Below are 14,252 nucleotides of genomic sequence, written 5' to 3'. Positions count from 1 at the left end.
CTTGCTGTTGGAAAGGAAAGATTTAGTAAAGATGCTTTGGAGGTCATGGAAGCTCTTAGGGGAAAGGAAAAGATGCTTAAGATGGATAAGAAGATTAGATTAATTGTCATGCAGGCATTATTGAACCTTTGCATCATGACAGTGCATCCCAAAAAATCCCAGGAGTAGCTGATGACAAAATGGTTGACATTGGGGCAGAGAAAGGTTTAGCTCTGAAGATATTGGCCTGCTTTATAGAAGATGGATATTCAGTAATTGCTGCTCATAGTGGACATGAAGAAAAGGGAAGCGGGTGAAGCAATGGCGGATCCAGGATTGAAATCTTGGACGGGCTAAGATTTCTTAAACAATATATATATATATATATATATATATATATATATAGATTTTATCCAGAGCGGAGCTCAATTTTGAAATTAACGTGTGAAGTTAGAGTTTTGGGTCACTTTTCGGTCGCATATCCACATCTCGACCGTTCAGTTTTTAGATACTAGTGTATAGATCATCTCTGCAAATTTTCACCCAAATTGATGATCGTTAAGGTATCTAACTCGCTTAAACCAATGGACGGACTGAATCTGTCAACCTGAACCGTACTAGCTTTAAGGCAATTATCAATGCCTTAACGATCATCATTTTGGCTGAAAATTTGCGGAGACGATCTATACACTAGTACCGAAAAACTGAATGGTCGAGATGTGGATATGCGACCGAAAAGTGACCAAAAACTCGAACTTCACACGTTAATTTTCAAAGCGGAACTCCGCTCTGGATAGGATATATATATATATATATATATATATATATATATATATATATATATATATATATATATATTTATATTGGAGAATCTCGACAACAAATTCAAACTCAATTAAACCCACAACAAATTCAACAATTGCACATTTGCACATCAGAAAGAAGAAAATTGAATGAACTGATCGACCTTCAGACCTTGATAAGTTGACAAAATCACAAAATCAATTAAACCCAGTTAACCCACTGACAAAATCAATCAAATAATCAATTACCGAGAAAATCAATTAAACCCAGTTAACCCACTGACAAAAACTAACAAAGAGAATCATATCATATATACAAATGAAAGTCTAGAGAAAAACAAACCCATTAGTCTTAGCGATTAATCTCTGCAAAAACCCAGTTTCATGAAGCAAAAACTAATTTACCCAATTATGTTCTTGATGTAATAATCTAACACAAAACAGAGTTCCCCTGTTTTCATATATATTTACCTCCATAAAACAACTCAGCTATTGAGAGCAGGGAAGCAACTGCCGGACCTAACCAGCGCCGGCCCACCAACCCTCTCAACACCACCGAGAGAGGAGCTAGAATTGGACCCGCAGGCGCCACTGGCCAGTGGCCACTGGCGGAGGAGGAGAGAGTGACTGAGTGAGACTGTGAGAGACGATTCTCCAGTTCGAAAATTGAAACTTCGAATAGCTCAATAGCCTGTAGTCGATCAGTCGATGAGTGGAAGCATCAAGCATGAACCAGAATTTGCTTGAATCAAGAGGTTGAAGAGGAAATTAAGAAATGGCCATGCACCGGAGGAATGATTTCTGAAGAGATTGTGGCTTGGGAGAATCCGAGAATGGGAGATTGGGAGATGAGTTATTCCTTCAGGAAATTGAGGCTGGATGCCTGGATCTGAAATTGACGGAGACGAACGTGGGGAGTTGAAGTGCTGGCCTGGGCTTCTGGAGTGGAGTCTGGACTAAGTATGGACAATACCCACTTAAAAAAAAAAAAAAAAAATATATATATATATATATATATATATATATATATATACATCTAATTTTTTTTTTAGGCCCAAAAATCTCGGACGGGCTCAAGCCCGTCCTAGTCTGTGCTTGGATCCGCCCCTGGGGTGAAGATGTCGAATTGCTCAGTTTTGAATGGTGAACTTGAGTGTAGTACCATTTTAGGTTGCGGTTGCTTTTAGATGATATTTTTTATTTGAATGTGGATGGTCAGAAGCTACACATTTTTGCATTATATCGATTCATGTTGTCCTTACATGGTCTTGGACCATTGAACATCATGATTCTTAATTCATGCAAGCCAGTTTTAGCTTTGTACTTTTGTTTATCTCATGGTGAATTGATTGATGTTGCTTAAAAAAAAAAAAAAAATTCTCAATAATTCAGGACGTTCTCTACGAGGATATTTGTCACTCTTCTTATGTAGCTCGGGGTTCAGGTTTTATGTGCCCCCCGATGCAAAATTATAATATAATAAATGGAACCGGGCGTGGGGCTGAGCCTCCCAGCTAGGCTGGGTTCCAAACCCCTTTAAAAAAAAAGTTTGTACTTTAATTTGTTTCTAAATTTGGGACTTGACCGTAGCTACAACAAGCTTATGCCATGGGTGAGATTTAGAATTCATAAACTACACTAAAATGGGCATTTGGGGGGAGTTCCGTAATCGATCAATTTGGTGTGTGAAACAGCAATTAAAGTTAATTTGATAGTATACATGTTTGGTGACCCATTGATTGTCATTCACTTTAGTCACTCCATCCATTAACACTATGTCAAAGAAAAAAAATTCAAACAAAAAACAAGACGAAATGAGCAACTAAGGTTAGGTTTTAGGATACTAGCTAGCCTTCTCGCACGCGCAACGGAATGACTGTGCTCACACGTGCGAATCATCTTTTTTATCGTTTAAGTGTGTTCGATATAATTTTATGACAATTTATACACTCGCACTTGTATTCGTTTATTTTGATATTTGTTAATTTTGATAAAAAAAAAAAACTTTGCTTGATATAATCTTACTGCGTGCAATTTTTTTTTCTCATAGTGAAATAAAAACGTATAGAGAAATTTTATACACACACCCCTATATACTTAATACACACGTCTTAATTTTTTTTGTCCAAATTTTTTCCCCAAACTTCCTCGTATGCCCTCTTTGTTTTACTTTATACACACTCCTTAAATCTATCTTCTTCTTCCTTCTGCCAAATCGAACCCAAGCATGCTGCTTCTCAATCTTGCACCCTATTTCTCACGGTCTCACTTCTATGACCCATACCACCATCCTCCAAGTGAAACCAAATTGAAGGAAATTGGCAAGCAAATGAAACTCAACAAACAATCAATGGAGACATAGTGAGAGAAGATTTTTTTTATATTAATTTCCCATTCAATTAACCTCCAAGATTTTTAATTAATCAATGTACCATGAGAAAGTTGAAATCACCAGGACGCTTGCAGACCGTAGGCCACTTGGAGTCCTAAATATGTAGAGAAACTCAAAAGCTTAATATTCAAATTTGAATTTGTTACTTCAGCCTATCAAATTCATGAAAAAAAACTTGAATAGAGTAGAGAAGTTTTTTGAGTGCACGGATAAATTAGTTGTGTTGTTATTGAATGTAGGATCTTGGTCGTCCTGGTTATCTCCAGTTCTAGGTCAAAGTTTTTATTTTCTTTATTTTGTTTTCGGTTTTTTGTAGTTTTCTTTTTGTTCATTTTTATCAAAAAGGGTAAAAACGTATTAAAAAAAGTTTCAAAAAATGGGGGTGTGCATTAAGTAATTTGGTATGTGTGAATAAAATTTCTCAAACGTATAAGCAAAATTACTGTATTTTTTTTAATGTCATCTCTAATTCTTTTTGTGGTTTTTTTCTTTAAAATTTGTTCAAAATTAACAAAATAATGACCCTAGCAACAAAATTTCTTTGGTGTGTGATGGTCTGTTGGGCAAGAAAATTGGCTATAGGCAATTTGAGAATTTTAAAAAAGATACCAAAAGTAATGTATTAAGAAGAGATCATCATACTAAAACCCTTTAAAAAAAAAATAATTAAAAAAAAAAGGCCAGATGATTTGTTGAGCATTATTCAAATTGTCTAAGGGTAAAATTGAAAGTTCAAAAATTTGACTACTTTATATATAAAGATACATATTTGGTGACTCATTGATCTTCACATTACTCACTCCATTAACACTGTAAAAAAAAGAAAAAGAAAAAAAAAAAGACATTTTTTAATAGAAAAATAGACGGAGAAACTAAAATGCATGAGAGCAAGTCCACCGGTGCTCTTTTGCCCGGGCACCACCTCAGCATTCCACGCTTTTGACTGGGCAAGCACCATTTTTTCCCTCCACCGGGCCTGTTTTGGCTGGGCATGAATTGGCTTTGTTTGACCAAGGGCAAGAAAAAGGGGAAGCCCTTGGCTTTTGGCTTGCCCGGGCTTGGGCTGCTGCCACCTCGGCCCGCATTCGAACGTGGCTGACGTCACGTGGGCCAGACAGAGACAGACGCGCCAGAGAGAGCAAGTGAAGAGCACGGAGCAACAGGAGGGCTGCGTTTTTTGTTGCGTAGCGCAATTAATTGTGCAGCATGGCACGTGGCAAGTAGCCGTTGGCTGCTTTGGGAATTTGAACCCAACGGTCAAGAGATCTGGGCCGACCAATTCAACAGCAAAAATGGATCTGACGGCTAGGAATTAATATGATCTAAAAGTGAACAGTGTTGACCGGGCAAGAAAAAAAACGGGTGCAAACCTATGTCCAATGGCAGTGAATAGTAACTTGACTGGTCGAATTCTTGACTTCTCGACTTTGTATTTTCTTGACTACGGCTGCACTTGCTCTGCGGAACTGAGGTTTAGATTTAAGAATACACGTTTGGTGCCCCATTCATCTAGTCATCTAGTGATCTAGCCTAAAGTCCTACCCTTGCGAATGCCCTTCATTGGGGCGTGCAAAACCCATATCCATTGCTTTGCTTCTCTGCCGCGTCAGCCTATATAACCTCATCAGTCCCCAAAATCTCAACCGTCCAGAGTCCACTTCAGTCCTAAAATCTCAAAACCCATACGTACCCACAACCCAGATGAAACAAACCCATTTGCGGCACAGAACACAAACCACACCCAATCCTTCTCCTCTCATCGAGCCTTTTCCACTCACACATCAGCAACCGAGAAACTGAGAGGCGAAATTACCATAAAGGGCTTGGTCCTTTTGGGTCTCCGTCCCAAAGTCGCATAAGGCCGAGTAGGAGGAGGAGGTTGGGGATTTGTGGGAAAGGCAGAGACTTTGGGAGAGATTGGGAGGCTATGGAGGCTTATAAGAAATGGGTCAGGGAGAACAAGGACTATGTTCACTCCTTGGAGTCTCTCGCCAATGTGAGCTTCTATCTCAGTTTCTTTAAATTTCATTACTTTCTCTACGTCTGCGGTTATCAATTGATGCGGTGCTTTTTCTAGTTTCATTGGATTGTTTGTGCTATTTGGTTCACTGGGATTTTTTTTGATTTTGTTAGAAATGGAGAAAATCTGATAAAGAACCAATCTTTAATAGCGTTCATGTTTGGTTTAAGAAGAGTTACATTCTATAATTACTTTGTACCCTTGTGGAGTGTTTAGTATGGTTAGTACTACTGTTTGTTCTTGTTGGCTTTGATTTTTCGTCTTTATATTTATCTATGGTTGCTCAAAAGATGTGGGTTTGAGAAGAATTTGGTCATGAGCGTTTCAGAAGGTAATGCAATGCAAGTGTTCTGACTACTTGTTTAAAAAAGCGATTTCGAGTTAAGCGGTCCTAATTTGTTCTCTGGTTATTAAAGCTGATTACATCACCCAGATATGTTCCTGCACTGGTTTGTGGTTGGCCTTTTCGTGTTCAGTTTAGTTTTCATTCTTTTGGTGTTTTCATTGCCAGCAAGGTAAGTCTAGACTGGAGAAAAAAGTATGGCTTTGTTTTGCTGTGATTGTGTTTTTGTTTGAATGTAGGGCTCTACTTTCAGTTTTGTCTTTAAAATTATTGTCATCTTAACTCGGTATTGAACAATTTTGTGCAGGGATTCACATGGCTTTTACCCGAACGGTTTTCTGAATCAGAGATAGCACCAGAAGCAGGTTTTTTGAAATTTTGGTAACATTGGCTACTTCTTGTTAGCTTAGAAATTGCAGGGCTTCTTTTTATTTTTGCAAGTAGTTATATAGTTCTATGACTTTTATCTGAAGTAACTATACCTTCTACTAAAAACACAGATGTTTGTTTCTGACAAAATGATTCCAACGTTCGTCTTGTCTGTTGAGTTGTATATCATGATTTTCTCCTCTGAGTTTCTATTTCTAGCATATGTGTGTGCATACACATATCACAAAACTGCAAAGTTGGTAATATTATTTTTATATGATGTTTCACAGTAACTAGTATCTTGGGAATTATAACTGCTGTCAATGAACATATAATCGACACAGCTCCTCCTCGATTACATGTTGGCCATGCTGAGCATAATTCTTTTCCTTATCCATTGTGTATATCTGCACTAAAGGACTTGGAAACGTTGGTTGAAGTTGTGGCCCAACAGTACTTTGGTGACGAGAAAAAATGGAATTACATTTCTATTATGGAGGCTAGCAAGTAAGGACTATTGTTACTTAGCATATCTCACTTAATATATCAAGCAACTATTGCATGCAAGCTTCTTTGTTGCCTCATTAGGGAATTTCATTGTTTATCAGGGTGCTAGTTAGGTTAGCTTTGTTCCGGAACAGTGGATATAAGATGCTTCTCCATGGAGGAGAGACACCAAATGATGAAAAAAATTTGGATGCCTCAACTCCTCAGCGTAGAAGTGGTGGTTTTATGAAGCCTGGCGAGCAGCATGGGAATGGTCACTTGAGAAATAATCATGCACAGGATCCATGGAATTTAGAAGGAAGAGCACTATCTGCATTGAATAGGTTTGGAGAAAAGGCTAGGACTGTTTCAGATCCAGTATGGTTGCGTCGGGTTCAACACCAGCATGCCATTATGGAGCCTCCAAGTAACTACTCATATATACACTGGGATAAGTGTAATTACAATTTATATTAGTTTCTAATTTTCTATTAATACAAGATTTTATTTTCTCACAGCTCCAATGGTTGAGAGGTCGACTCTATCCTCCATATTGTCCGAAAAGGGTCTCCATGGGGCTTTGTATGTGGCTGGGGAAGTGCTATTTATAACAAGACCACTTATTTATGTTTTATTTATTCGGAAATATGGAGCTCGCTCCTGGATTCCTTGGTTTCTTTCGCTGGCTGTGGACTTCACTGGAATGGGCATTCTATCTCGAATTACTTCGTCCACAGGTGGTACAAAAGAGCAGCAGTTTCATCTTTCTGTCCCTGAAAAGAATGAGGTTAGATTTTCCCAATTTCTTTGTAGACTATGAGATCAACCTTCTGCTAAGTGTCATAATCTGTTGTCTTATTCCCATTGAAGTTGGTGCTGAGTAGCTCTTTGTATTATGGCTTGGATTCAGGTTAAAAGACGAAAACTGTTATGGGCACTTTACCTCATGAGAGATCCATTTTTCAGCAAGTATACCAGGTAAATGCAGATGTTATTTTAAATAAAGAATGTTTTCCACCCTCATGTTTTTCCTACCCTCACAGAAAAGATGAGAGAAATAAAAAAACCACTTTAGACTTGATTCAAACCACTGATAAGGGTGGGCTAAGTAGAGTGGTAGCTGACAGTCGCACCTCTCGTAATTTGATAATGCGTTGCTGCTTTTTCTAGGAGTTAATCATTTGTTTCATGACTTGTGGTTGATAATTTTAGGCGAAGACTTGAAGGCACCGAGAATATGTTGGAACATATACCAGTTGTTGGATTTCTTGCAGGTTGGTTTTGTAGTTTATTTTCTTCATTTCTAGATTGTCTTGTTACTTTATGAAGTTGGGTTCTTTTATGTATTGAGAACTTGATCTGGCAACAACAAAAATTTTGGTCTGTGCAGCAAAACTTGTTGAGCTTATTTCAGGAGCACAGACAAGGTATACTTACATGTCGGGATCATAAGACGGGGTTCGCAATGAGTTATGGCTCTTAGAGTAGTTCCACAGTTCGTTTAGGATTTTAGGTGAAGTAAATTCCCCAAGCTGTATGATGGTGATGATGTATTTTCTTGTGCTTCATAAATATTGACAAATATACGACATTGTTGTATCAAATTTTGTTAATTTGTCAAAGAAAAAAAAATTAATGTATTTTTAGTAACTAATTTGAGAGAAAGTGTGGAAACCGTGGTTATTGAAAATAATTTTGAGTTAAAATTCTATGGATATGTGATACACGGGTGAGCAATTTTTCAGGTTAAGGTTAGCACTACGTTGCTGTTTTTGTAATTGCTTCATACATGTCGCATAAGCAAATTAAAATAAGAAACAGAGGTGTTGGATCTTGTTGATCGAATTGGGTTTTGTCCTGAGGTTTCAGGTTTGTTAGTATACGCTTGCTACCTAATCCGTGAGTAATCTGAAGGCATGCAAGCATTGAGGATCTTCATTCCGTTTAGTTTTGACTTTTTTGTTTGAATTGTAGTATGTGCTAATATGTTGAACTGTAATTGTTTTTAATTTTAACGTGTTTGAATATGCTTATGAGTTTTGAAGTTTCTGAAGAAGTATGATTTCAACATTAACTCAAGTAATACAATGCACTATTAGTTTTATTTGGTCAATAACTTTATAAGACATCAGAAATGCTTTGCTCAAACAAATGGGTTTCTAATGAATGAGAGGCAATATTTCTGTTTTATCAATTCCTGATCTACTTGTCTGAGGTTGCATTTTATGAAGTGAGGTAGTTGTACCCAGAATAAATTGCTTAGGTGCAAATAGAAGAGATCTAAGCTTCAAAAGTTTGCCAGCTCCAAGTGAAAACAAGTCAGGTACTGCTTGTGATACCAAGCCTTACTTCTCATGAACAAGAAGGCTGTAAATAGGGAACCACATATTTGCAAGTCATTCCACCATCTTCTCCTGCACCCAACAGAGTATAGATTTAAGAATTAGAATTCTACTGAACTTTTCCGACCTATTTTCATTATGTACAATTTTTTTTCACCTAATAATGTGTCATTGCCACTTTTTGACCTTATATATAGTTCGATATTAAAGCTTGCTTCTGTTTATGCTACATAAATTTTCGCAGACTATAATAAGAAAGCTCTGTATATTGTTAATTTGTTAATTGAAGATCGAATATCAGTTCATACAATTTTGACATCTGCAACAGCTCTCTTATCCCATATCTCAATGTCATTCTGCCGGTTCCTCACCAGCTTCATTAGAATTAGAATCTTTAATAAGTCTGGAGTTCACTGTGCTTCGTTACAACCCAAAAAAGCATAGGAAAACAAGTTACAAAAGTGACAGTTCGAGCAAATTTTTTAACATATAACATGCAATTAATGAGCAAGTTTGCCACAGTATACTTATTATGTGTTACAAATTGAAAGAGTGAGTCCAACGTAAAATACACAAAAACAAAGCACAGATCTTAGTCCTTATTAGCAAACCGAGGCCAACAACGAGTCAGGTGCATTGATCTTCACAACCAATTCAACGTCTCCAGTATCTTTGATGTACGTAAACATGTCTCCTGTGATGACCAAATCTTTGTTCCAACTGAGGGAATATCTTCAGAAGCATGTTATACATAGCACTGTAATACCATTTCCTCCATCTCTTGCAAAACAAAAGTGACCCGATGACAATCCCAAACCCACATGTAAATCCAATTTCAGCAAAGATAATATCCCAATCAATCTCATGTCCAGGATTTGAATGGTTTCCTTCCAACTTTGGTGAGAACCCTGTTCTATTATCTGCTGTTAAAGGAGGCCCCCATAATCCTTTATTACCTTTGAAAGAAGCTGCATCAAATGTTGAAAATTGAGCACCGCTTGGTATCCTCCCAACCAATTGATTATATGAGAGATTCAAGAATGCAAGGAAAGTGAGTTTTGTAAGCTCTGGTGGGATTTGACCGCTCAGTTTGTTTTTTGAGAGGTCCAAGGACTCTAGCTGACTCAAATTACTCAGTGATGATGGAACTGCACCTGTGAAAGCATTGTTGGACAAGTTGAGGGCATACAATGATTTGAGTTCTCCAATTTCCTCGGGTATTGATCCGTTGAACTTGTTGCACGAGAAGTCAAAGGAGGTGAAGATAGTTAAAACAATCACCAGCTCCATCTCTGAACCTTTGTTGGTAACTGGGACTGTATCTACTTGATAATAAACTCTATCCCACTCATTTTGAAGGAGACTGATCTTCCCGTGGGCATCATCTTTAGTCCTCATTGCCTGCCAAGTTGTCAAAGCTGTTCCAGGTACTTCACCACTAAAATTGTTGTGAGCTAAGTCTATGATTTGAAGTACTGGCCAACTGCCATTAGTCTTGCGACATCCAATGTGCCCATAAAATTTATTGGATCGCAAGACAAGGACACGCAAGGTGGATGTGTTCCCTAAAAAGCATGGAAATGGTTCTGTTATCAAATTGTTTCCAAGGTTTAAAATCTCTAATTGGGTGCAGTTGACAAGAGATTTTAGAAACAGGCCTTGAAGGTGATTTTCACTGATGTCTAGAGTTTTTAACCGGCAATTATGAGAGAACTCATCAACATTTGTAAGGTGCAGAGAGTTATTCTAAGGTGTTTGCCAGCAAATTTCTGCTATCCAAAGGCTTGGTAATTCATATTGACTTAAAAAAGAAAAAAAAAAAAAAGATTAATAAAGGAAAACACTGCCTCCACTGTTGAATCTTCTGGAAAAATGCAGAATAAAAACAAGCATGTCTTTCCCCAATCTAGTTATTGCTAATGTAAGCATCAATTCCTCAAGTTTTGCTTGATAACAGATTAACAGTGCACTGTAGTGGCAACATCGGTTTGTGTTTCAGAAAGAGTTTTAACTTTGCTTACACCTCCACCCCCAGAGCAGTTGCTGCTTTATATTTTGCTGTAAGGTGTTTTCTGGTTTTGTGATTCGCATTAAGGTTACATTGAAGAAGCTGATCATGAGATAATTTAGAGGAAGCTGGTCATGTAATGGAGTTCTGTGGTTTTTCTAGGCTGAAACACCTAGAGCAATTCATGGTCAAATCATTTTTAGACTTGAGAGTGGAGAGTAGTTAATCAATTGTAGGAAGCTTTGTTTTTCTTCCAAGTTCTGCTGTTCACCTAGTCAAATCTTGCTCTGCTTACCTAGTTGATTACATGTTGGCCATGCTGAGCGTCATTCTTTTCCTTATCCATTGTGTATATCTGCACTCAAGGACTTGGAAACGTTGATTGAAGTTGTGGCCCAACTATACTTTGGTGATGAGAAAAAATGGAATTACATTGCTATTATGGAAGCTGGCAAGTAAGGACCATTGTTATTTAGCATAGCTTAATATATCAAGCACCTATTGCATGCAAGCTTCTTTGTTGCTTCATTAGGGGATTTCATTGTTTATCAGGGTGCTAGTTAGGTTAGCTTTGTTCCGGAACAGTGGATATAAGATGCTTCTCCATGGATGAGAGACACCAAATGATGAAAAAAAATTGGATGCCTCAACTCACCGTAGAAGTGGTGGTTTTATGAAGCCTGGCGAGCAGCATGGGAATGGTCACTTGAGAAATAATCATGCACAGGATCCATGGAATTTAGAAGGAAGAGCACTATCTGCATTGAATAGGTTTGGAGAAAAGGCTAGGACTGTTTCATTTCCAGTATGGTTACGTCGGGTTCAACACCAGCATGCCATTATGGAGCCTCCAAGTAACTACTCATATACACACTGGGATAAGTGTAATTACAATTTATAATAGTTTCAATTAATACAAGATTTTATTTTCTCACAGCTTCAGTGGTTGAGAGGTCAACTCTATCCACCATATTGTCCGAAAAGGGTCTCCATGGGGCTTTGTATGTGGCTGGGGAAGTGCTATTTATAACAAAGCCACTTATTTATGTTTTATTTATTCGAAAATATGGAGCTCGCTCCTGGATTCCTTGCTTTCTTTCACTGGCTGTGGACTTCACTGGAATGCACATTCTATCTCGAATTGCTTCATACAGAGGTGGTACAAAAGAGCAGCAGTTTCATCTTTCTGTCCCTGAAAAGAATGAGGTTAGATTTTCCCAATTTCTTTGTAGACTATGAGATCAACCTTCTGCTAAGTGTCATAATCTGCTGTCCTTTAATTTATTCCCATTGAAGTTGGTGCTGAGTAGCTCTCTGTATTATGGCTTGGATTCAGGGTAAAAGACAAAAACTGTTATGGACACTTTACCTCATGAGAGATCCATTTTTCAGCAAGTATACCAGGTAAATGCAGAAGTTATTTTAAATAATGAATGTTTTCCACCCTCATGTTTTTCCTACCCTCACAGAAAATATAAGAGAAATAAAAAAACCACTTTAGACTTGATCGATAAGGGTGGGCTAAGTAGAGTGGTAGCTGGCAGTCGCACCTCTCGTAATTTTATAATACGTTGCTGCATTTTCTAGGAGTTAATCATTTGTTTCATGACTCTTGTGGTTGAGAATTTTAAGTGAAGACTTGAAGGCACCGAGAATATGTTGGAACATATACCTGTTGTTGGATCTCCTGCAGGTTGGTTTTGTAGTTTATTTTCCTCATTTCTAGATTGTCTTGTTACTTTATGAAGTTGAGTTCTTTTATGTATTAAGAACTTGATCTGGCAACAACAAAAATTTTGGTTTGTGCAGCAAAACTTGTTGAGCTTATTTTGGGAGCACAGACAAGGTATACTTACATGTCGGGATCATAAGACGGGGTTTGCAATGAGTTATGGCTCTTAGAGTAGTTCCACAGTTCGTTTAGGATTTTAGGTGAAGTAAATTCCCCAAGCTGTATGATGGTGATGATGTATTTTCTTGTGCTTCATAAATATTGACAAATATTGTTTAAGTATATTGGTATTGAGAGAGATTGATGAGAGAAGTGTATTTCATTATAGAGAATAGGAGCCCTATATATAGGGATTACAAAGTGCATAATCTAAGAGTACAATGATTCCTTATCTAACTTGGAGTAGGAAACCTCTCCTATTACAGCTATAGAACTTATCCTAGTTTGACTAGGCACACTAAGTGTCAATATCCTTCAACACTCCCCCTTGTGCCGCTCAAACTTGGTGGTGACGCTTCATCCGTTGCCTCGTTAAAAACCTTGCTCAAGTGAAAAACCCTGTGGGATAAAAATGAACTCGAGGAGGAGAAAAGAGTGCAACACGTCCTTGATCCTTCGAGACTGAGTAACTCCCCCTGATGTCGAAATCTCCCCCTGATTGCTACAATCATGGGAGTTCGGATAACCTTCTTAATCCGATACTCTTCACATGTTTCTCGAATGTGGATTTAGGTAACGACTTAGTGAATAAGTCCGCTACATTATCCTCTGATCGGATTTGATTCACTTCAATCTTTAGAAGTGATTGTTGTTGCTGATTATAAAAGAACTTAGGCGATATATGCTTGGTGTTGTCGCCCTTGATGAAACCTAACTTCATTTGTTCAATACAAGCTGCATTATCCTCATAAATGCATGTAGGTTCATCTGTGGTAGACTTCAAACCACAACTTCCTTGAATGTGTCTAATTATAGACCTTAGCCATATACATTCACGTACGGCTTCATGTAGAGCAATAATCTCTGCATGATTCGAGGAAGTAGCAACAAGGGTCTGTTTTGTAGACCTCCAAGATATCGCGATGCTTCCCATGGTAAAGACATAACCCGTTTGGGAGCGACCTTTGTGAGGGTCAGAGAGGTACCCTGCATCAGCAAAACCCATCAAGACATCATTGTCGTTTTGATGGAGGGGGGATAGGGTGAGGCCGGCCACCCTTGATGGTGGTGGCGGCGTTGGCAGCAACATGGCCGGCCACTATGTTGTGGTGGACGGCGGCTTCATGCCTAATGGGGTCCGATCCCATTCTTCCGTCATTCCTTTTCTCTCTGTAGGGATAAAATAGGCCCATATCAATCGTACCTCCTGGGTATCGAAAGATTGTCTTTTCACCAATCCAATGGCGGCGTGTTGGCGCAGAGCTATGTCGAGCTAACAAGTTCACTGCGAATGAGATATCCGGTCTTGTGCATTGAGCTAAGTACAATAATGCGCCTATTGCACTTAAATAGGGCACTTCGGCCTCTAATGCTTCTTCGTCCTCATCCTTTGGACGAAACGGATCTTTTCCGGGCTCAAGACTACGACCGATCATGGGAGTACTCACAGGCTTTGCTTTATCTTCATTAAAGCGCCTTAGAATTTTCTGAGTATATGCAGACTGATGGATCAAAATCCCATCACTACGGTGCTCGAGTTCTAAACCGAGACAAAACCGTGTCTTCCCAAGATCTTTCATCTCAAATTCGGATTTCAAGTATTTAGCAGTTTCCTTCAA

The 14,252-nt window shown here is 38.3% G+C and overlaps 2 protein-coding genes and 1 pseudogene across 3 annotated transcripts; 2 read left to right on the top strand and 1 right to left on the bottom strand.

Moving 5' to 3' along the window:
• Nucleotides 1–4,966: 4,966 nt before the first annotated feature.
• On the top strand, nucleotides 4,967–8,116 carry LOC133715225 (peroxisome biogenesis protein 16). Of its 2 annotated transcripts, XM_062141637.1 has the most exons (8): nucleotides 4,967–5,170; nucleotides 5,845–5,902; nucleotides 6,197–6,413; nucleotides 6,515–6,819; nucleotides 6,911–7,179; nucleotides 7,303–7,370; nucleotides 7,605–7,666; nucleotides 7,783–8,116. In XM_062141637.1, the coding sequence occupies exons 1-8, from the start codon at nucleotides 5,102–5,104 to the stop codon at nucleotides 7,842–7,844; spliced, it is 1,110 nt and encodes a 369-aa protein (XP_061997621.1). In that variant the 5' UTR covers nucleotides 4,967–5,101; the 3' UTR covers nucleotides 7,845–8,116. The 2 variants fall into 2 exon arrangements, with proteins under 2 accessions (XP_061997621.1, XP_061997619.1); XM_062141635.1 differs by lacking the exon at nucleotides 5,845–5,902 and having other exon boundaries at nucleotides 5,018–5,170.
• Nucleotides 8,117–9,341: 1,225 nt separating this feature from the next.
• Nucleotides 9,342–10,032, bottom strand: LOC133714055 (receptor-like protein 33). Its single transcript, XM_062140063.1, has one exon. The coding sequence runs from the start codon at nucleotides 10,022–10,024 to the stop codon at nucleotides 9,389–9,391; it is 636 nt and encodes a 211-aa protein (XP_061996047.1). The 5' UTR covers nucleotides 10,025–10,032; the 3' UTR covers nucleotides 9,342–9,388.
• Nucleotides 10,033–10,625: 593 nt separating this feature from the next.
• On the top strand, nucleotides 10,626–12,738 carry LOC133716628 (peroxisome biogenesis protein 16-like; annotated as a pseudogene).
• Nucleotides 12,739–14,252: the final 1,514 nt, after the last annotated feature.

This window comes from Rosa rugosa, chromosome 6 (assembly GCF_958449725.1).
Source record: "Rosa rugosa chromosome 6, drRosRugo1.1, whole genome shotgun sequence".
Taxonomy (NCBI): domain Eukaryota; kingdom Viridiplantae; phylum Streptophyta; class Magnoliopsida; order Rosales; family Rosaceae; genus Rosa; species Rosa rugosa.
Note: the sequence above shows the minus strand (reverse complement) of the source record. Positions and strands in the feature narration are given on the sequence as shown.

Coding starts and splice junctions, on each gene's coding strand:
- LOC133714055 (XM_062140063.1), bottom strand. CDS start 10,024: ATGGAGCTGGTGATTGTTTTAACTATCTTCACCTCCTTTGACTTCTCG.
- LOC133715225 (XM_062141637.1), top strand. CDS start 5,102: ATGGAGGCTTATAAGAAATGGGTCAGGGAGAACAAGGACTATGTTCAC. Junction 6,414..6,514: donor TCTATTATGGAGGCTAGCAA/GTAAGGACTATT, acceptor ATTGTTTATCAG/GGTGCTAGTTAGGTTAGCTT. Junction 7,667..7,782: donor AGTTGTTGGATTTCTTGCAG/GTTGGTTTTGTA, acceptor TGGTCTGTGCAG/CAAAACTTGTTGAGCTTATT.